The sequence below is a fragment of the Saprolegnia diclina genome (genome assembly GCF_000281045.1).
Source record: "Saprolegnia diclina VS20 unplaced genomic scaffold supercont1.82, whole genome shotgun sequence".
In the NCBI taxonomy this organism is placed as follows: Eukaryota; Oomycota; class Saprolegniomycetes; order Saprolegniales; family Saprolegniaceae; genus Saprolegnia; species Saprolegnia diclina.
The window spans coordinates 117,062-134,249 of NW_008246149.1; the positions used below are offsets into that span (position 1 = coordinate 117,062).

The 17,188-nt window shown below is 60.4% G+C and overlaps 9 protein-coding genes across 10 annotated transcripts; 5 read left to right on the plus strand and 4 right to left on the minus strand.

The window, feature by feature from the left end:
- Positions 1–1,026: 1,026 nt before the first annotated feature.
- Positions 1,027–2,106, plus strand: SDRG_14988 (hypothetical protein; the record flags this gene model as incomplete). Its single annotated transcript, XM_008621150.1, has 8 exons — positions 1,027–1,132; positions 1,180–1,248; positions 1,296–1,422; positions 1,476–1,529; positions 1,574–1,664; positions 1,711–1,785; positions 1,829–1,886; positions 1,936–2,106. The coding sequence occupies exons 1-8, from the start codon at positions 1,058–1,060 to the stop codon at positions 2,104–2,106; spliced, it is 720 nt and encodes a 239-aa protein (XP_008619372.1). The 5' UTR covers positions 1,027–1,057.
- Positions 2,107–2,324: 218 nt separating this feature from the next.
- SDRG_14989 (adenosinetriphosphatase) lies at positions 2,325–4,662 on the minus strand. Its single transcript, XM_008621151.1, has 2 exons — positions 4,466–4,662; positions 2,325–4,422 (listed from the first exon to the last, which is right to left on the minus strand). The coding sequence occupies exons 1-2, from the start codon at positions 4,648–4,650 to the stop codon at positions 2,391–2,393; spliced, it is 2,217 nt and encodes a 738-aa protein (XP_008619373.1). The 5' UTR covers positions 4,651–4,662; the 3' UTR covers positions 2,325–2,390.
- Positions 4,663–5,299: 637 nt separating this feature from the next.
- On the plus strand, positions 5,300–6,585 carry SDRG_14990 (hypothetical protein). The gene is made up of 2 exons (XM_008621152.1): positions 5,300–5,624; positions 5,675–6,585. Exons 1-2 carry the CDS (start codon positions 5,368–5,370, stop codon positions 6,489–6,491), a joined length of 1,074 nt encoding a protein of 357 aa, XP_008619374.1. The 5' UTR covers positions 5,300–5,367; the 3' UTR covers positions 6,492–6,585.
- An 18-nt stretch (positions 6,586–6,603) lies between these two features.
- On the plus strand, positions 6,604–8,525 carry SDRG_14991 (the record flags this gene model as incomplete). Of its 2 annotated transcripts, XM_008621154.1 has the most annotated exons (6): positions 6,633–6,839; positions 6,885–7,718; positions 7,760–7,939; positions 7,986–8,129; positions 8,178–8,279; positions 8,324–8,473. In XM_008621154.1, the coding sequence occupies exons 1-6, from the start codon at positions 6,633–6,635 to the stop codon at positions 8,471–8,473; spliced, it is 1,617 nt and encodes a 538-aa protein (XP_008619376.1). The 2 variants fall into 2 exon arrangements, with proteins under 2 accessions (XP_008619375.1, XP_008619376.1); XM_008621153.1 differs by having other exon boundaries at positions 6,604–6,839; positions 7,760–8,279; positions 8,324–8,525.
- SDRG_14992 (hypothetical protein) lies at positions 8,493–9,583 on the minus strand (the record flags this gene model as incomplete). The annotated part of the gene is made up of 4 exons (XM_008621155.1): positions 8,493–8,518; positions 8,571–8,829; positions 8,874–8,957; positions 9,014–9,583. The coding sequence occupies 4 exons, from the start codon at positions 9,581–9,583 to the stop codon at positions 8,493–8,495; spliced, it is 939 nt and encodes a 312-aa protein (XP_008619377.1).
- Positions 9,584–9,962: 379 nt separating this feature from the next.
- On the minus strand, positions 9,963–11,989 carry SDRG_14993 (hypothetical protein). The gene has a single exon (XM_008621156.1). The coding sequence runs from the start codon at positions 11,953–11,955 to the stop codon at positions 10,051–10,053; it is 1,905 nt and encodes a 634-aa protein (XP_008619378.1). The 5' UTR covers positions 11,956–11,989; the 3' UTR covers positions 9,963–10,050.
- A 778-nt stretch (positions 11,990–12,767) lies between these two features.
- SDRG_14994 (hypothetical protein) lies at positions 12,768–13,827 on the minus strand. The gene is made up of 7 exons (XM_008621157.1): positions 13,709–13,827; positions 13,580–13,655; positions 13,485–13,525; positions 13,356–13,439; positions 13,262–13,311; positions 13,067–13,208; positions 12,768–13,016 (listed from the first exon to the last, which is right to left on the minus strand). The coding sequence occupies exons 1-7, from the start codon at positions 13,790–13,792 to the stop codon at positions 12,927–12,929; spliced, it is 567 nt and encodes a 188-aa protein (XP_008619379.1). The 5' UTR covers positions 13,793–13,827; the 3' UTR covers positions 12,768–12,926.
- Positions 13,828–13,869: 42 nt separating this feature from the next.
- Positions 13,870–14,720, plus strand: SDRG_14995 (hypothetical protein). Its single transcript, XM_008621158.1, has one exon. It carries the CDS (start codon positions 13,887–13,889, stop codon positions 14,682–14,684), a length of 798 nt encoding a protein of 265 aa, XP_008619380.1. The 5' UTR covers positions 13,870–13,886; the 3' UTR covers positions 14,685–14,720.
- An 872-nt stretch (positions 14,721–15,592) lies between these two features.
- On the plus strand, positions 15,593–16,971 carry SDRG_14996 (hypothetical protein). The gene is made up of 4 exons (XM_008621159.1): positions 15,593–16,061; positions 16,110–16,430; positions 16,470–16,669; positions 16,718–16,971. The coding sequence occupies exons 1-4, from the start codon at positions 15,600–15,602 to the stop codon at positions 16,896–16,898; spliced, it is 1,164 nt and encodes a 387-aa protein (XP_008619381.1). The 5' UTR covers positions 15,593–15,599; the 3' UTR covers positions 16,899–16,971.
- Positions 16,972–17,188: the final 217 nt, after the last annotated feature.

Here is a 17,188-nt window from a genome sequence, read left to right on the forward strand (position 1 = left end):
GCGATGGCTAGATATGCGAGATGGCACGTTTGTATTTGGCTTGGGGCTAGGGCAGCGAGTGGTCGCGTCGAAGGACTTTGCCGCGTCCAGGCACTGGTTGTATGTAGCATACAAACATCAACTGAGTAGGATCTTGGAGGTTGCGTATATATTGCAGTGATCGGTATCTTTGGTGGCGGACAGCGTGAGCTTTGATAGCCCGTCGATTCGTACCAAACCTCAGTCGTCGTAGGTTACACTCCAGTGTGTTGTGGTGACTGGTGACGGCCGGTATACATGAAGTGGTAGTCGCACGCATGTGACGTTGAGGTCGCAGCAGGGTGTTTCTTATGCCTTCCTGTGTCACCTACAGAAATATAGGTACAGAGAATTGGGGTTGACAACGGGAGGCGACGAGCAATGGTACCACCAAAGCCTTGGTAGCATCGCCATGTATGTGAGGCTGAACCCAGGAGTTAAACCCGCGTAGCCCTCGGCTGTCACGAGCACCTTGGCGATGCGCGCCTGGATCAGCGACGCCCACTCGGTGACCGACGACCGCGGCGTGCGTCTGCTGGGAGTAGAGCTTGGGCGGCAGCCGTTGCTGCAGTGCCGACGACGGGTGCATCGCATACAGCGTCTCGGCGAGCGCATGGAACTCGCGGTACCGGCGCTCGACGGTGAATTCAGGGCCGTTGGGCCACAGCGTCGTCACGATCACACACGCCGGATCAACGCCACGGTAGAGTCAAACTCGGTAGACAAAAGACCCGTCGAGATAGATGTACTAGTATGCTCTTGAGTGGATCAAGCAGCGCTGCATGTCAGCAACTGTAGTTGAAACGGACTCTTACTTTAATCCAACCGCGTTGCACTCACACCAGTACCCCTCAGGCCTGCATATGCACAAGGGTGTTATGCGGTGATCCACTGCCATTGCCCCTCAGCGTTGTGCCGGCTCGTTCTCAAAGGCCATTGGTGGAGGTGAATCTTTCCGCGCCAATGGCATCGCGCGACAGCAGGTCAGACCAATCACAGCGCTTCGTAAAAGATCGCAACCTGCCCCACGGATCAATCGATGGTGGACGCCATGCCGCTCTCGGCTGCGATGGCCCTCGGGAGTGTCTGCCTCCTCGCGGTCGCCGCCTTTATTGTACTCCTCCGACGTGCGCACATGTTGTCATCATGACATTTTCGTAGACGTTTACGGGCTACAAGCACTTTACGACATCGCTCGTTTTACAAGGCGCCATTCTCGGTGGCTACCTCGTACTGCTGTGGCCGATCCGCTGAAATGTAAGACGATAACCTCGTAGGGCTGGGCATGGGGCACGTCCATGGGCTCCTCGAATGCGTTCCTGAGCCTCGGTGTCGCGGTCGGCGTCGCGCTCGTCCTCGGCGTGCTCACGTATCTTCTCAAAACCATTGTCCAGTTTCTCTTTGGTAATTCCATTTTGCTGCACCAATGCCCTTTCACTAACGACAATATTGTGCAGGCGCGGCGCTCGGGATCCAGCTCGGCTCGATGCTCAACGTCGTCTACCTTCACAGTACGCTTCCTCAAGCAGGACGAGGATGACGTACTCATGAGTAGCACTCGACGCCTCGCGACCGAATGCGATCGGGTATTATACCATGGCGGGCTGCGGTGCTGTCTTTGGACTCGTTGCTTGCATTCCGCGCCGGTTTGCTTGCGGTTGAAAGAATGGAGTCTGAAGCGACCGTGGCTAGGCCGATCCATGTGCTCTTGACGGCGTGGGTGGGTGCCTACTGGTTTGTGCAAGGCATCGGCAACATGGCGGGCGGGTACGTCGCTCGCCCATACGCCAATACAATAATCGTACATTAGGTTTCCGGCCCTCTTCAACCCTTTCCCTAATGGCATCCCCGCCGCCGTCCCCGTCAGTGTACGCCCTTCGTCTTGTTTTCATCCTCATTTTGAACTGGATGCGGTAGTATTATGTGTACATGGGCGGTTGGGTCCTCCTAGGACTCTTGGGGTCGGTGCTTCAATTTCAGAGCACAGCCCTTGATGTCGACCACCATGCGCCGACGACGGACGATGACGTTGATCTCGAGAAGGAGCATGCGTCCGACGACTCGTCGGTCGCCTACTGGCGTCACTAGTAGTCGCAGCATCTTACCACCTCTTCGAGCTAAGCGTCGAGTTCCCCCGACTCTGTACTACTCCATGGCACCCTCTACTGCACATCGATCATGTGTGCTGGAATGCAGTGTCGGTTGGAGGCGCTGCAACGACGCTGTAGCGTCCTAGATGGGATCGAGGTCCTTCCCTAGTCCAAGCACGTGGACCTGGGTTCGATTCCGCGGGTGGACTATATCATTTGTGGCGTTTGCGGCGTTACGGAAAAGTCGTTTATGCGGTTTAAAATCAAGAAAATAGAGGCCATTTACAAGGCCGCGGCTTCGTTGGCCGTGACGCTTTGGTCGTCGTCGATCGGCGCCGGCGCCGGCTCGGTGCTCGTGAGCGTCGCGCGGGACTTGCGCAAATTCTTCTTCATTTTCTCAAAGATCTTTTGGTCGGCGCGCGAGACGGACGGGAAGACGGTCTGGAACGCCGACTCAAAGTGCTTCTTCTGGATGCAGAGACCGGTCTCAATGTGCGTCTTGTCGGCCTCGCGAAGCACAGCGACACCGGCTTCGCGCACGAGGGCGCTGAGATCCGCGCCCGAGAAGCTGTCGCAACGCGGGTCGGTCGCGATCGCCTCCAAATCCAGCGTTGGGTCCATCTTGCACTTCTCGCTCAACGTCGAGAGGATCTGGAAGCGCTCGGCGGCGTGCGGCAGCGGCACGTAGAGCAGCTTGTCGAGGCGGCCGGGGCGGAGCATGGCCGGGTCGATGATGTCCGGGCGGTTTGTCGCCGCAATCACGACCACGTTCTTCCGGGCGTCCAGACCGTCCATTTCCGTGAGGAGCTGGTTCACAACGCGCTCGCTGACGCCGTTGCCGCCGTCGCTCATGCCGCGGCGCGGGCACAACGCGTCGAGCTCGTCGAAAAACACAATGCACGGCGACGACGCGCGGGCGCGCTCAAACACCTGGCGCACCGCGCGCTCCGACTCGCCAACGTACTTGTCGAGGAGCTCGGGGCCCTTGACCGAAATAAAGTTGGCGCCACTCTCGTTCGCAATCGCCTTGGCGAGCATCGTCTTGCCGCAGCCCGGCGGGCCGTACAGGAGAACACCCGCCGGCATCTTGAGCCCGAGAGCCTCAAACCGCTCGGGGTGCTGGAGCGGATGCAAAATCGAAAGCACGAGCTCGGCGCGGACTTCGACGAGCGCGCCGACATCGTTCCACGTGACATCCGGAATCGTCGCAAAGCCTTCGCGCTTCGAGCTCGGCTGCACCTTGGGGACCGCTTGGAGAAAGTCATCCATGTTGACGCTCAGTGGCTCGAGTTGTTCGGGCGTAAATGGCGCCACGGACCGAATCTCGTCGTTGATGGACGTCTCGGCGGTCCCGGCGCTCGGTGTCTCCTTGTGCAAGAGCGTCGAAAAGACGCGGTTGACGGCCAGCACGGCGGCTTCCTTTGTGAGCGAGACCAAGTCGGCGCCCACGTACCCCGGTGTCCGGCGCGCCAAGTCTTTGAAATCAATGTCGCCCGAGAGACGCATCTTGGACGCGAGCACCGACAGAATCTTTTCGCGGGCGTCGGCGTCGGGGATCCCGAGGCAGATTTCGCGGTCAAAGCGGCCGGCGCGGCGCAGTGCCTGGTCCAAATCGTTCGGGCGGTTGGTCGCACCGATCACAAGCACGGGCTTGCCGCCGGTGTTGGCCAGACTCAGCGTGTCCGTGCTCGTGAGCAGCTGCGCGACAATGCGCTTCTCCATGCCGCGCGACGACGTCTCGCGCTTGGGCGTGATCGCGTCGATCTCGTCGATAAAGATGATGGACGGCGCGTTCGCGATCGCTTGGTCAAAGAGGTCCCGGACCTTTTGCTCCGACTCGCCCGACATGCCCGACACGATCTCGGGCGCGCTCACCTTGAGGAAGCACGCGCCGCTCTCGCCCGCAATGGCATTGGCGAGCATCGTCTTGCCCGTGCCCGGCGGGCCGTGCAAGAGGATCCCGCGCGGCGGCTCGACGCCGAGGTGCGTGTAAATCTCGGGGTGCGTCAGCGGGTACTCGATGAGCTCTTGGACTTCCTTGAGGATCGCTTGGATACCGCCGACGTCCGAGTACCGCGTCGTCGGTCGGGACACGATAAAGTTGTCGTTGGCGACCGCCGCCGTCTCGGGGCGCGTGCGCTTGGCCTTCTTGGGCTTGTCGCTCTCGGCCTTCTCGGCCTTGGCGGCCTCGGCGGCGTACGTCTTGGTGATCGAGTTGTTGAGGAGGTTCACAGGCGGCGGCGCCGACGCTTCAAGGGCCGCAGCTTGCTTTTCGTCGTCGTCGTCGTCGTCTTCGCTGCGCGGGCGCTTGGTGCTAGTCAGGCGACGATGAGCAATGCAAGTGACGGCGAGATTACCCTTCGGACTTTGGAGTGTTTTTGGCGATCGCCTTTTGCACCATCTTCTTGAGCGGGCCATGCGGCTTGCGCGAGTACTCGTTGTACGTCGAGAGGAGGTGCGAGAGCACGCTCGACTCGCTCGGCTTGATGTCCTCGTTCTCACGCAGGAACTTGCGCACGTGGAAGTTGACCTTGGCCTCCATCGCAAGGGTCGGCTAATGGCCAATCAAGCGGCGCGCGTGGCATCCCACATGTCGCAGTTTTTATTTTCGGCATCACGTGCCACGCTCTCTCTGCCGTTGAAGCGAGGATCTCGTGGCCTACTTTGATCTTGCGTGCGAGTGGTGCATGCGAAACCCGCGTTAATGGGCTACTGGGCTGGCAACGAAGCTTCGCTGGTGTAGGCACAGAGCTCGGTGTCGCTGGCTAGAACCTTCGCATAACGTTAGCCATTTACTGTAGGCTCTGCGCTGGATCTGCGGGTGGGCTGCGACCTCGGCACTGGGGATGTATATTATCAAGGTCCGATTCGGTGCGACGAGCGGCCTTAGCTTGCAGACTGTACTAGAACTGGTACGAGCTGCGCGTGCAATTTACTGTGGCTGCAGGTGGCTGAATGAGGTCACGACTTCAATTCGGCACATGATGCCGAATCCAAGACGCCACGTCGCATTAATTCGTTTTTCAACTTATATAGTTGGTGTTTGTATCGGCATTTCATTTTCCGTATTTAAAATACCCACACTGCAGGATGCGAGTTGCGACCTCCCTTATATATCAGCCAATGAGATGCAACCATAGGGGTCGGCTGCCGGTGATTGGTCGTAATGTATAGGTGGCACCCCGCTCCGATGTCATTGGTGGTGTGGGCTGCGTGGCTGGCGCCGCCAAGCTTGGTATTCGTATAGACGACTCTAAGAATGCAAGCCCAAGCTGCGACCAACCTGGCTGCCTACGTGCAGGCGATCCTGAAGGAGCCGACGGCTGTCGCCGCCGAGGCCGCTGGTGCCCATGCGCTCGCCAAGACGGACGCGCTCCTTGCGGTCAAGGACCAGGACACGGACGTCGAGGGCGCGTTCAAGCTCCTGCTCAAGGCCACGGGCGCCACGCACGTGCCGGAGCTGCTCAAGAAGCTCTCGGCCGACACGACGACGAACGCGACCTTGAAGCTCCGCATGTACGCTCCCATCGCGCGGCAACGCAAAGCTCATGGCACTTGTTCTGTAGCCTCGCCGAAGTGTTCAACAGCCTTCCGGCCGCGAACGCGCTCCGCTTTGAGACGCTCGTTAACATCATCAACTATGCGGGTGCAACGAACCAAGTGCACTTGATCAAGAGCTACTTGAACGACATGGACGCGCTCGTGGCGGGCGTCGCGCCGGCCAACCTGCAGAGCGTGTACCTTAGCATCGCCGACCTTCTCGAAAAGGAGGTCGACGGCCAGCACCAGTCGCTTCTCTTCCTCGAGAAGTACTTGAACCTCTTTGAATCTGAGAAGGATGTCTCCAAGGCCAAGCCGGCCGCGATCCGCGCCGCTGTCGCCGTCATCAAGGCGCCGGTCGAGGCCTTTGTTGCGCATGTCGAGCTCCTCCACCTCAAGGCTGTCCAGCAGCTCAAGGGCGCCGACAAGATCTACGACCTCCTCGAAATCTTCACGTCCAAGTCGCTTGCCGACTACGTGGCCTTTGAGAAGGCGTCGGCCGCGACGCTCAAGGCCCACGGCCTCGACAGCGCGGTCTGCACCTCGCACATGCGCCTCCTCACGCTGTGCTCGTACCCGACGGGCCACGACGCGATCGCGTACGCCGACATTGAGCGCACGCTCCAGGTGCCCGCCGCTGATGTCGAGCAGTGGGTCGTCAAGGCCATCACGGCCAACTTGATCTCGGCCAAGATCGACCAGCTCGGCCGGTCCGTCGTCATCACGCGGTCGCTTCAGCGCGGCTTTGGCCCCGCCGAGTGGGCGGCCTTGCAGGCCAAGCTCTCGCTGTACCAGGCCAACGTGGGCAGCCTCCTCGCGACCATCCGGCAGGCGCGCCAGTAATTATCTCCCTAAGATAGTAGTTTTATGTCGCTATTTCTTACGACCAATTCCGTATTTCGTATGTGATGCTATCAATTCGTACCTAAGTGGCTGCAATTCCTACTTGGCGGCGCTATAGTTGGATCCGAAACAGCCTGCAGCATGAAGCCGAGGAAAGCATCGCTCATGGCGCCGATCGCGACCGCCCGCCGGCGCCGGTCGTCGGTCGCCCGCGCGACGCCGCTCCTGCCCGTCAACGTGCTGCACGAAGCGCTTCTCGAGCCCGAAGACATAGCCATTGACGCGCTCGATACGCTCTTGAACGGCCTCATACGCTCGATGGAGGAAAACGCGCTGCGCAAAGCCACGGTACGCGCCCACCACTTGTCGCGCTGACATGCACCGCTTGCGTAGCTCGCGTACACGGCGTGTGTCGCCACGAGCTGCGTCATGGGCATGTTAGGCATGATGATGCTGCCACACACCAAGACACCGGAGTCGGTCGACGACGCAGCCGAGCACGTGGCACCGACGCCGGCGCCCATCGACATTTGGTCCAAGGCCACGGTGCCGTCCAAGCGCAAGCCGCTCGGGCGGTCCAATACGCACCGCGGAACCACCGTTGGCGGCGCGTCGCCCACACGCGAGAGCCAAAAGTCGATCTCGCCCAAGCGCAGTCCGAATAAGACCGCGCCGCATCAAGCAAGTCCGGCGCTGACGCTGCCCGAGACGACGACAACCTCCGACGTGGATGTAGCGATTGCCGTGCAGTTTGCAGCGTCGTACGTCGACGTGGTGCCCATCACGCTCGAGGAGCTCGCGCGGCGTGAGACCATTGAACGCATCTTGGCTGCGGACGCCGACCGCGTCAAGCGCATCGAGGTCGACGAGGCGCGCGCCCGCGCGACCGCAACGCTCGTGACCGATCCGGACGAGCTCGAGAAGCAGCTGCCGCGCCCACCGGACGAACCGATCGAGTCCGAGGTCGTGCTCGTTGATGAAAAAGAGCTGCTTGTCGGCGAGAATTCGCTGCTCGTATCGCGCCGGTCCAAGAAGGATCTGCTCCGGCGGTTGCCGCCGCCGCGCCTCGAGCCGCAGATCGTCGTTCCTTCCGGCGACTCGGCGCGGGGGCAGAGCCCTAGTACGTCTCGCAACGCACGTGGTGCGTCGCGTGGCACATCGCGGGCATCGGTGCGGCCAAAGCTGACGCTCAAGCCCAAGACGCCGCTCTCGCGCCTCACGCCCTTGGTACACAAGTGACGAGTTGGCCTTTCTCAGTTTGCACTTAGAACTTCTCGACGCCGGCCGACAACGCCAAGCTCTTTATCCGCTACGAGGCGCTCAACGGCGGCCCGGTCTTTGACGATGCGTCGAGCCCTGTCTCGCGCGGCGTCGTCATCCGGCACAAAGGATTCGAAAAGCGGGGAGCGGATTGGAAGGCGAGCGACACGAGTGATGCCTTGTCCCGGGTACGTCTTCACGATGCGAGACGCTTTTGTGCAAGCTGCAGAGTAGACCGAGTCAGAGCCAACGCTGCGACCGTCTCGGAAAAAACGGCCGTCGCGCGCCGACCTCGTCGAGGCCAATGTTCTCCGCGTTGCGCCGGCGACGCCACCGGTGGCATCCAACCCCCCGGTGCTACCACAGCCCGTACACCACGTACGTACCTTGGCTTTGAGAACGATGCAGCAGGCTTCGATGCGCTAGCACGACGAGGTCAAGTCGCTCACGATGCGCATTCGAACGCCGGCGTGTCGGTCCCGCCGGTCCCGCCGCGTGGTCGACGTCAACGACCGCGACGATGCCATGGTGCGAGACACGGCTCCTCGCCCACTTGTGAACGATGCGACTAGATCTTTGAGCCGCAAAAGGTCGTGCTGCGGCAGCTCAAGCTGCCCCACATCCACGACCGGGAGGCGTCGTCGTCCATCTCAGTCCAGAACAAATCGCTGCCGCTGCCGCTCCTCGCAGGTCGGTCGGGGACACCGCCGCAAGGACGGTGACGGCACTCGATGGTTGGTATTATTTAAGCCGGAAGAAAGCCTTCACTAGACATTGTGTGAGAATCACCAAGGACAGCAAGGGATGTCCAGAACGTACCACGCGAAGTCAGTTGGCTGTAGAGCGTCGTGGCAGGCGCCGGCCCAAGCCGGTCCGTGCACCATGTATAGGCGTCCGAGACGAGCGCCGTCTTGCGCTTCTTGCTCGGTGGTGCGTCGTCGGCGGGTGGTGCGTCGTCTTGCGTCCGCTTGCGACTGCTCTCGTCTGCTGCGCGGGGCGGTGTCAGCCAATACGTGGGCGCTGGCCGGTACGCTGCGCTAATATAGGCCTGTACGACCGACGGGGGACGTCGTGGAGGCTATGAACGCTGGTAGGAATGCAAACAAGATGGGAGTGGAATACCATGGCCTGGATGGCCGCGAGCTTGGTGGTGAGCGCTGCCATGTCCTGGCGCACCTCGGTCAGCTCTTCGTGGACAACGCGCGCCTAACGCCGCCACGTCACTTCAGATGCGTCCTATTCCATCGTAGAAGAAGTGGTACAGAGGAGTAGGTGAGTGTGGCTTGAAGTCGCAGACGGCTGGTCTCGCTGAGGGCAAACGTCTTGTCGACGGGATGCTGGGCGAGGAGCTCCTCAAACGGCAGCACAATGTGCCCGAGCACGACGTCGGGGCTAAAGCGCATGGCGTGCTTGACTTCAATGTACACGGATGCGCTAAGCGACGGGAGCGCGTCAAAATGGAGTGTCTCGTGCCACTGCGGCGTCGGCAGCCGCTGTCGCCGCGTCCGTTGCGTGCCACCCGGCGCCGGTACGATCCGCGCCTGGACGTACGCCATGTCTGTGCCCAATATGGAAAAAGCCATTGAAGGATATGCATCCAGCCGAATGTTGTCGCCCGCGCCGACGACGACCTCGAGCCGCGCGAGGCTCTGCCCGTCCGTGCTGTAGCCGATGCCTGTCGCTGCGTCCGTAAGCTCGGCCTCTTTGGCACTCATGAGCTGGCCCTCGAGGATGATCTGGCGCCGCCGGAGCGCGAGGATCTGGCGCTTGATGCGCTCTTCAAGGCCACCGTCCGACGACGTCTTGGCCTCGAGCACCCGGCGTCCGGCCATGCTCGGCGATCTGAAAAATGGTTGGCGTCGCTGATTGGCCAAAACACACGCGCCAATCACATCGCGTACAAAGTGAAATTTGGCAAGTTGAAGTGCAATCTTCTTCTTCGCTGAACGAATCTCAGATCCCAGGTCCTTGCCAGATGTCGAGAGCCGACTGCAGTCGAAGCGAGCAGCACATCCAGAGCTCTCATCTAGACGCATGGCAGGTACCAAGGGTATATAAGAGATGCAAACCTTATATACCCTTGCAGGGACTAAACTGTGGAAGCGACAATATAGTATCTTGCCATGCAGCTCACCGCCCTTGTGAGACCGGTTCCCAGTTGGTATCAGCGCCGTTCTCCAACTCACTGTCGATAGATCAGCCAAAGGCGCGTTGTGCTGAACACGAGTGTTTCCACTTGTATAACTACTAACCTGTGTTATATACACGAACTAACCTTCCTTATCATCTCCGTCTCCTTCTATGCCGGGTTGGACGCGAGCTCCTGCGCGTGCTTGGCGCAGAACCCGTTGCGCTGGGCCCACTTCTTGCACTGGGGAAACTCGCAGCGCTTGCCGCCGCCGTGGCCACGGCAAAAGCCGCCCGACTGGCAGCTCTTGGTGCAGCCTTCAAATTTGCACCGGACGCCACCGCCGTGCTGCTTGCAGAGGCCTCGCGACTGCGCCGTCTTGGGGCAGCCTTCCATGCGGCACGGCTTGCCACCACCGTGGGCGATACATAGGTGGCCCGTCTGCGCGCTCTTCATGCAGCCCTCAACCTTGCAGCGACGACCGCCGCCGTGCACCTTGCACATGCCTTTGGTCCGCGCAATGTTGTTGCAGCCCGGCGACATGCAAAACTTGGCGTACGCCGCCGAGTTGCCAGGTGCCGCCATCGCCGCCGCGTCCGGTGCGTACTTGGGCTCGTACTTGGGCTCGTACTTGCCGGCGTCGTAGTGCGCCGTGTATTTTTGCTCGTAATGGGCCGGCGACGGCGCCGCCGCACTGGCATACGCCGACGGGAGGTGGCCGTAGTGGTGCAAATGGTGTTGTTGCTGCTGCTGCTGGTGCTGGTGCGCGGCAGCTTGCATCGCATAGTTGCTCTGCTGGTACATGGCCGCTTGTTGCTGCTGCTGGTACATGTGGGGACCGTTCGTGTAGTACGCGCCGGCCTGCGGCGCCATCGAGTACTGCTGCATGGACGGGTGTTGCGACAAGTGCGACGCGTGGAGTTGCTGTTGTTGCTGCTGCTGTTGCTGTTGCTGTCGGTACGTGTCGTGGTACATGTGCATCGTCGGGTGCGTCATGTGCGACGTCTGTTGCTGCATGTTCAAGCCCGGGTACTGTGTGTTGATGGGCTGGCGCGCCGCGGTGTTGGCGAGGCCGCGCACTGGCTGCTGCTGGCTCATCGCGCTCATCGTGGCCGCGTGCTGCTGCAAGCTCCGTTCGTCACTGCCCTGGCCGGGGTATGACGGGTGCATGCCGTTGTTGGCTTGCGCAGAGGCCGACGGCGCTGCATTGGCGGCGGGCAGCTGCGTCGGCGCCGGCGCGGGGGTGGCTTGCGATGGGTGTTGCGGGTGTTGCTGCGGCGGGCGGGCATTGGCCGGCGCCGGCTTCTCGCGCGGCGGGTATGTTGTCGGTTGGACAATCTTGTCGTCGAGGAGGTTGTCCAGGTTGTCGACCGACACGACGTACTCGTTGTCGTCGTCTTCGGCGACCTCTTCGGCGGCGTACTTGGCGACGTCGCTCTCGATCGACTCGAGGCAGTTGGCGAGCGTCTGGAAGCGGAAACTGTCTTGGGACGTCATCGGACGCTGCAGCGCCGAGTTGGAGGTCGCGTTGAGGATGCCCTGCAGCACGTCAAAGCTCTTCTTGCGCGTCATGCCGTCCGCGTGCATGATGAACGACTTGAACATGTTAGAACTCGAGAGCCGCTTGAGCTCTTCCGCGGGGATCTCGTCGCCGAGGCTGCGGAGGAGTTCGGTGGCTTCCGTGCGGCTAATGCCACCGGGCGCCTGCGTTTCGAGGAGGCCCACGAGCGCCGAGACGCTGGCCTTCTTCTCGTTCATCGAGAAATTCTGCGAGCTCAAGAGGCGCTTAAGCTTGGTCGCGCTCTCCTTGACGTTGAACTTGCGCTCTTGGCTCGCGCTGTCGTACGGGTACTGGGCGTGGAGGAGCTGCTCGGCGCGCATCTCGGCGGCGGCGGCGTCATCGCCAGACACGAGCGTCCGCAGTTTGGCCCACGACTCCTTGCGCTCCATGGAGAAGGATGAGACGTCGACGCAGTCCATCATATCGCGCAGGAGCTGCGCGTTCACAGGCACCTCGCTCGGAGGCGGCGCGTGCTGCCGCGTGGGCGGTCCTTGCTGTTGCTGTTGTCCTTGCATCGGGGGCGGCCTCCTCCAAGTGTCTCAGACGCTGTTTTCCACACTGAGCCAACCAAGTCGATGGGCCGGAAACCAAAGTTATTTTGCATTTGCTTTTTATCTCTTGCACAATGTATGCAACTCCGCGGTCTTTAAATACGCTGCGACATGCGACAATAGAGCGATGCCATTGGCGGAAAGGAGCTAGAAAGGCAATCGATTGGCCAAAAGGCGCCGCACGCGGCCGCGACATGTGCTGCGACACGCTCCCAGCGGTCAACAGCGCGCTTGCGACACGGCCATGCGTCGCCTGCAACGGATGCGGGCATGCATGCAAGGCCACGCCGATCTGGCCCGCCGACGCCAATGACGCTGGGCGCAGGGAGCGTGGCAGGCCGCGCTCACCGCCGAGGGCGCAGCTGCGTGAGATCAACGATTCGCGCTCAGAGCCACTCTGCTCAGACGCGGTCCGACGTCGGGGCTGTTCGCTGGTCTACCCTGCTGTTTGTATGTGCGCCACAAAGGGTTCTGTCATCCACGCCCCAAGTGCCGTGCGGGCCCGGGCCCGGTACACTCTTATTGGCGCGCACCGTTCGACAGCGTTCGTACACTGTTCGTACGCCGGTATCGATCCCCTTCCAGTAGAGCCGCGTCACTGACGCTGGACGCTGACCCGTTCCGCCTCCAAGAGGCGTACGATTGGGTCCCACTCCTGTGCTACAGTGGTGCACAGAGTGTTGGTGGCGCTTGCCACGACGGCGGAAGATCGCTGCATCGAGGGCACGACCGCCTCTGCGTGAGCTCTGGCTTGCAGCAGCGATGACAGTCCGCACTGGATCGTGGGCATGTCGCGTGTTACGTGGCGACTGACTGGATCTGCGTTGGAACAGAAGGAGGACGGATCGTCGAGTCCGCGCTGTACATTCTGCTGTCCAACTCGCCTTTGCAACCGACGCGCCTCTGGGCGAGATGATCGTGATCGCTCCATTCCTTTACGCCGACGTGAACGGTGCGTGGTCGGCAAAGCACGTGGGAAAGACGGCTTGGACGCGCGCTTTGGCCTCGGTGGGTGGCAGCATTGACTAACCAAGTCACATATTGATCTTGGCATGAGTGAGATCGAGCCTCCTACCGACGTCGCTTGGGTCGCGTTGTCCTTGACGCACTTGTGCGTCCACCACTCGCAGGCACGCGCCCCGAGCGCCGCCGAACTCGTTTTGCAAAAGTGGTCGGCCTTTTGATAGCACTCGGACTCGCGCGCCGACCGCACTTCACTAGACGTACGCGCAAAAGTTCAGCGGTCAACGACGATCGAAGCGACGACGACCTGCACGCGAGGACGTCGGGTTTGGTGAGATCCATGCCGCGCACCGTGTACTAATGCCAGCGATTCAGTCCAAGGCAACGACGACGTAGCGTACGTCGTAAGCGTGGATGAGCTCGTGCACGATGACCTCTGACACGTCGTTCTGCGTCCGAAGGCGGTTGGCGCAGAGCACGATAGCCTAGGAATAAGAGTTGAGCAAACACGTTGCATCGTTGCTGCGTACGGGCGGCGCGGCAAAGAACGCGCGGGCCTTGCCTTCGACGCCTAATGCGTCAGTATACATGATGCTGCGTAGCTGCATGCGTGAAATACGCATACCTTCTTGCTTGCAGTCGACGCAGAGAAACTGAAGCTTCTTGGGCTGGCCATTCGTCGCGTTAGCCGTCTCGAGGTGCTACCGCGGGCATATGAGCGTATGGGAATGCGTCGATGGTAGCGCAGTCGTACAGCGTTGATCTCGGTCACGAGCTGCTTTGGGCGAGGCTCCTTGAGCGCTTCCTGGAGGGCGTCGTAGCAGCCCGGGATGTCCATCTTGGCCAGTGTTGGCACGTTATCCGGAATCACCGGATATATCCGATAAAGTACTAATACACTAATTGCGTACAGAGTGGTCGGATCGCACACGATGAAAAAGCGAAGCCGGCTGGCGCTGCCGCCGCAGAGTCCCGATGGTCCGCGCCAGACGCCGGTAGAGGTCATTGTCCTTGACGACGAGGTGCCCAAGCAGGAGACAAGCAAGCATGTAGACAAGGTCATGGCAAGCCCACCGAACGACGATGCGAGCCTCGGTCTCGAGCTGCGTCTGTACCAGGAAGGTCTCGACGGCGACTGGCTCCAGCTCGCTTGGATGCGCACGCGCGCCGAAGTCCCTTCGTCTGAAGCTGTGCCGATGGAGATGGTGCTACCGAGTGTCACGTGCAACCTGCACGACGTTCTACCGTCGACGAAATCATCGCCGCGCCCCATTTCGTCATCAACCGTCAAAATCGCCGCCGACGTCCCACTTGCCCAGCGCTCCAAAGCCGAATGCATGGCGAAGATTCAAGCGTGGCTACGACACGGCGACGGCGACGTAGCTTGGTCCACGTGCGACGCGCTGCTAACCGACTGCGACTGGGCAACCGTGTTGGCGCCGCCGCCATCGCCATTGACGCTCTGTGCCATGCTCCGCGCATCCTCGAGTCCGTCGCTCTTCCGACACGTGTGGCTGCAAGAGACGCTGCTTCGATCGACGCTCTTGCACGCTGGCGCATTGCGCGACGTGGCGTTGCTGACCCGCCTTGTTGACTGCGACCACGTGCGGAGCATGGCGCCGCGGGCCTTTCGCTCGACTTTGCGGCAGTTGGACTTGCGCAAAGACGGCGAAGACGTGGGAATCTACCTCGAATCCGAACTGGTTCGCGTCTACCACACGTTGCGGTGAATGGAAGGAGCGGTGATATAGCTCGTTGTATGTGGGCTCTTGTCTTCTGCGTAGTAGTACTACACGTGTACTAGTACGTCCACAGTGCTGTGCAACGTAGCTCTGACGGGCTCCAGTTGGACTCTGGGTCCACGAGGACGTGGAGAAAGGCTGGCGACCACTGGAACATCCTCGGCGAAGGAACATATTTGCATTCCTATGCAACTGCTCCGTCAACACCATGTGACAGCCGCGTCACGCGTACACCACGGATGTCCCAACTGCCTCGGCGCGGAGACGATGGCCGTTCTGTTGATGCAACACTGCACGGTTCTCGGAGCAAGCGCATGATGCGGGCGACACGCCGACAGTATATACCCGATCGACACCAGGAATTAGTGTCACATCGTCGGCACCACGACGATCCTCTGGCAACGCTGCAAAGGCCATCCCAACGACGACCAGTGTGCTGTTGTAGCACCCAGCGGGCAACGAGTCGCCACGACCGACCTTGCATCTTCGCATGGGCTGCATGATAACGGCGGTGTGACGCGATCGCGACTTTGCTGTTGTCAGATTAGCGGCCACCCCTCGAGACGAGTAAGCTTCCCGAGAGCAACCACCCAGTGTAGTATTGCTCGGCAGCGTATTTCACAACACGGTCACGGCCAGTGGTCAAGCGGGTGGGTGGTACACGGCGAAACGCTGTTCACCAGAACCTTCGCGTCGGACACTGCAAAAGCGGTCGAAGCCACATACTGAAGCCATCGCTGATTCTACGAGAGCACTAGCGTCATCGATCCCACCCCGACGCTGTAGCTGGGATGGAAATAGTGTGTCCTCCGGATATGCATGTCCGCATACGAAGTAGCCAATCACACATCGGTGTGCATGGACCTTCTCGCGACAAAATTCATTTTGTGAAACAACTCGGCGATGGAGAACCCGAGCTTGCTCAGCGAGCTTTTGCCGATCGACGAGCTCCAGCTGGACCGCGACATTGCCTACTACTTGACGTCGGACGTGCGCATGAACGCGCAGCCGTTCGAGATGCACGCACCGCGCCCGATGGCCACGTCGCCGTCGTCGCAGAGCCCGAGCGAGTCGGAGCCCGGGAAGGAGGAGTCGATTAGCCAAAAGTACCGTCGTCGCCAAAAAGAGGAGCTCAAGCATTTGCAAGAGCAAGTTGCACAGCTCAGCGGGCATTTGTCCGTGCTGACCAACGTCAAGGCGCTCGAGGCCGAAGGCGGCTCCGAGTGGGAGCGAATGGCGCGCAACCAAAAGCTCAACTCGCAGCGCGCGCTCTCGGAAAACAGCCGGCTCAAGCGCGCGCTCGAGGAGCAGCTCAAGATTGCACAGGCCCTCGACCAGCTCCTCATCAAACGGCCACGCCTCGCGGTACGTCCTCCAAACCTTGCGACACTATAGATGAACGTCATGACGTAGACGTTTCCGACCTTGGACCTCGACGACTGGAAGCTTCGGAAGCTCAGCGCCGACATGGACCGCCGAAGGAGCTCGTTTCACGCGCTTGTCGACGATGCGCACGAGCAAGTTGACGCGATGCTGCTGCGCGCGGGTCTCATGGAAGCGTCCGAAGACACGCGGCATCTCAACGTGACGGTCAACGCCCGCGGTGACTCGATCGTGCTCGAGGCCCACAGTCTCCGGTACCGCGACTGCAATTTCATCTCGAACGGCATGAAGTGCTGGGCTGTCTTCAACCACCGCGAAGGCATCGTGCTGCCCAACAACGCGACCCTCGAGGTATGTTGGCTTCTTATTCGTATTCTTATGGCATGCTAGGTGCTCGAGCAAATCGACGAAAACTCGGTTTACGTTCGCATCACGTCGTATCTGGATAAGATGACGCCGTTCATCCAGACGCTCGGCGCGGTCAAGCGCTACATTGAGAACGACCGCATCGTCTTTGTGCTGCAGACAGTCTTGGACGACGAAGTGCACCCGCACCAGCTCGGCTTTTACATTGGCAACATGACGGCCACGTACTTGCAGACGAATTGACACTCGGAGTCTTATCGTTTTCGTATTAGGGTCGTCGTCGTACCCCAAGGCCCGTATCGATCCATGCGCCGCTTGTGTCTCTCGGGCCAGCTGCCGCTGGAGCCGCCCAAGCAAAACCCGCTGTGCGCGAGTCCACGAAGCCTCATTTGTGATGTGTTTTTGAATCACTTGCGGACGACGTTTGATGCGCTCGAGCACCTCATGGGCTAGCTCTTCTACACTTATATAACACACACATCGTACTATTAAAGAAACTCGGTCGTCCAAGACGCATGCACATCGCAGTTAGCGATAAGTGGCGTGTACCCTACCCCTGATCGCGTCGGACACAGTCGACGGGTTCACGTTGACCAGGCATTTTGTAATCACCGGTTTAGAAACTGGAAGGCGGTCATAGTTGCCCGTGTCGCAAGGTTGTGGTGATGGCTGTGATGATGATGACTGCAGTGGGCCGACTTCATCATCAGCAACGTTACCGATAATCGGCCTCGTCTATGGTT

Coding starts and splice junctions, on each gene's coding strand:
- SDRG_14989 (XM_008621151.1), bottom strand. CDS start 4,650: ATGGAGGCCAAGGTCAACTTCCACGTGCGCAAGTTCCTGCGTGAGAAC. Junction 4,423..4,465: donor AACACTCCAAAGTCCGAAGG/GTAATCTCGCCG, acceptor TCGCCTGACTAG/CACCAAGCGCCCGCGCAGCG.
- SDRG_14990 (XM_008621152.1), top strand. CDS start 5,368: ATGCAAGCCCAAGCTGCGACCAACCTGGCTGCCTACGTGCAGGCGATC. Junction 5,625..5,674: donor GCGACCTTGAAGCTCCGCAT/GTACGCTCCCAT, acceptor CTTGTTCTGTAG/CCTCGCCGAAGTGTTCAACA.
- SDRG_14993 (XM_008621156.1), bottom strand. CDS start 11,955: ATGCAAGGACAACAGCAACAGCAAGGACCGCCCACGCGGCAGCACGCG.
- SDRG_14994 (XM_008621157.1), bottom strand. CDS start 13,792: ATGGACATCCCGGGCTGCTACGACGCCCTCCAGGAAGCGCTCAAGGAG. Junction 13,656..13,708: donor TCGTGACCGAGATCAACGCT/GTACGACTGCGC, acceptor TGCCCGCGGTAG/CACCTCGAGACGGCTAACGC. Junction 13,440..13,484: donor CGTTCTTTGCCGCGCCGCCC/GTACGCAGCAAC, acceptor TCTTATTCCTAG/GCTATCGTGCTCTGCGCCAA.
- SDRG_14995 (XM_008621158.1), top strand. CDS start 13,887: ATGAAAAAGCGAAGCCGGCTGGCGCTGCCGCCGCAGAGTCCCGATGGT.
- SDRG_14996 (XM_008621159.1), top strand. CDS start 15,600: ATGGAGAACCCGAGCTTGCTCAGCGAGCTTTTGCCGATCGACGAGCTC. Junction 16,431..16,469: donor CCAACAACGCGACCCTCGAG/GTATGTTGGCTT, acceptor ATGGCATGCTAG/GTGCTCGAGCAAATCGACGA. Junction 16,670..16,717: donor ATTGGCAACATGACGGCCAC/GTACTTGCAGAC, acceptor TTTTCGTATTAG/GGTCGTCGTCGTACCCCAAG.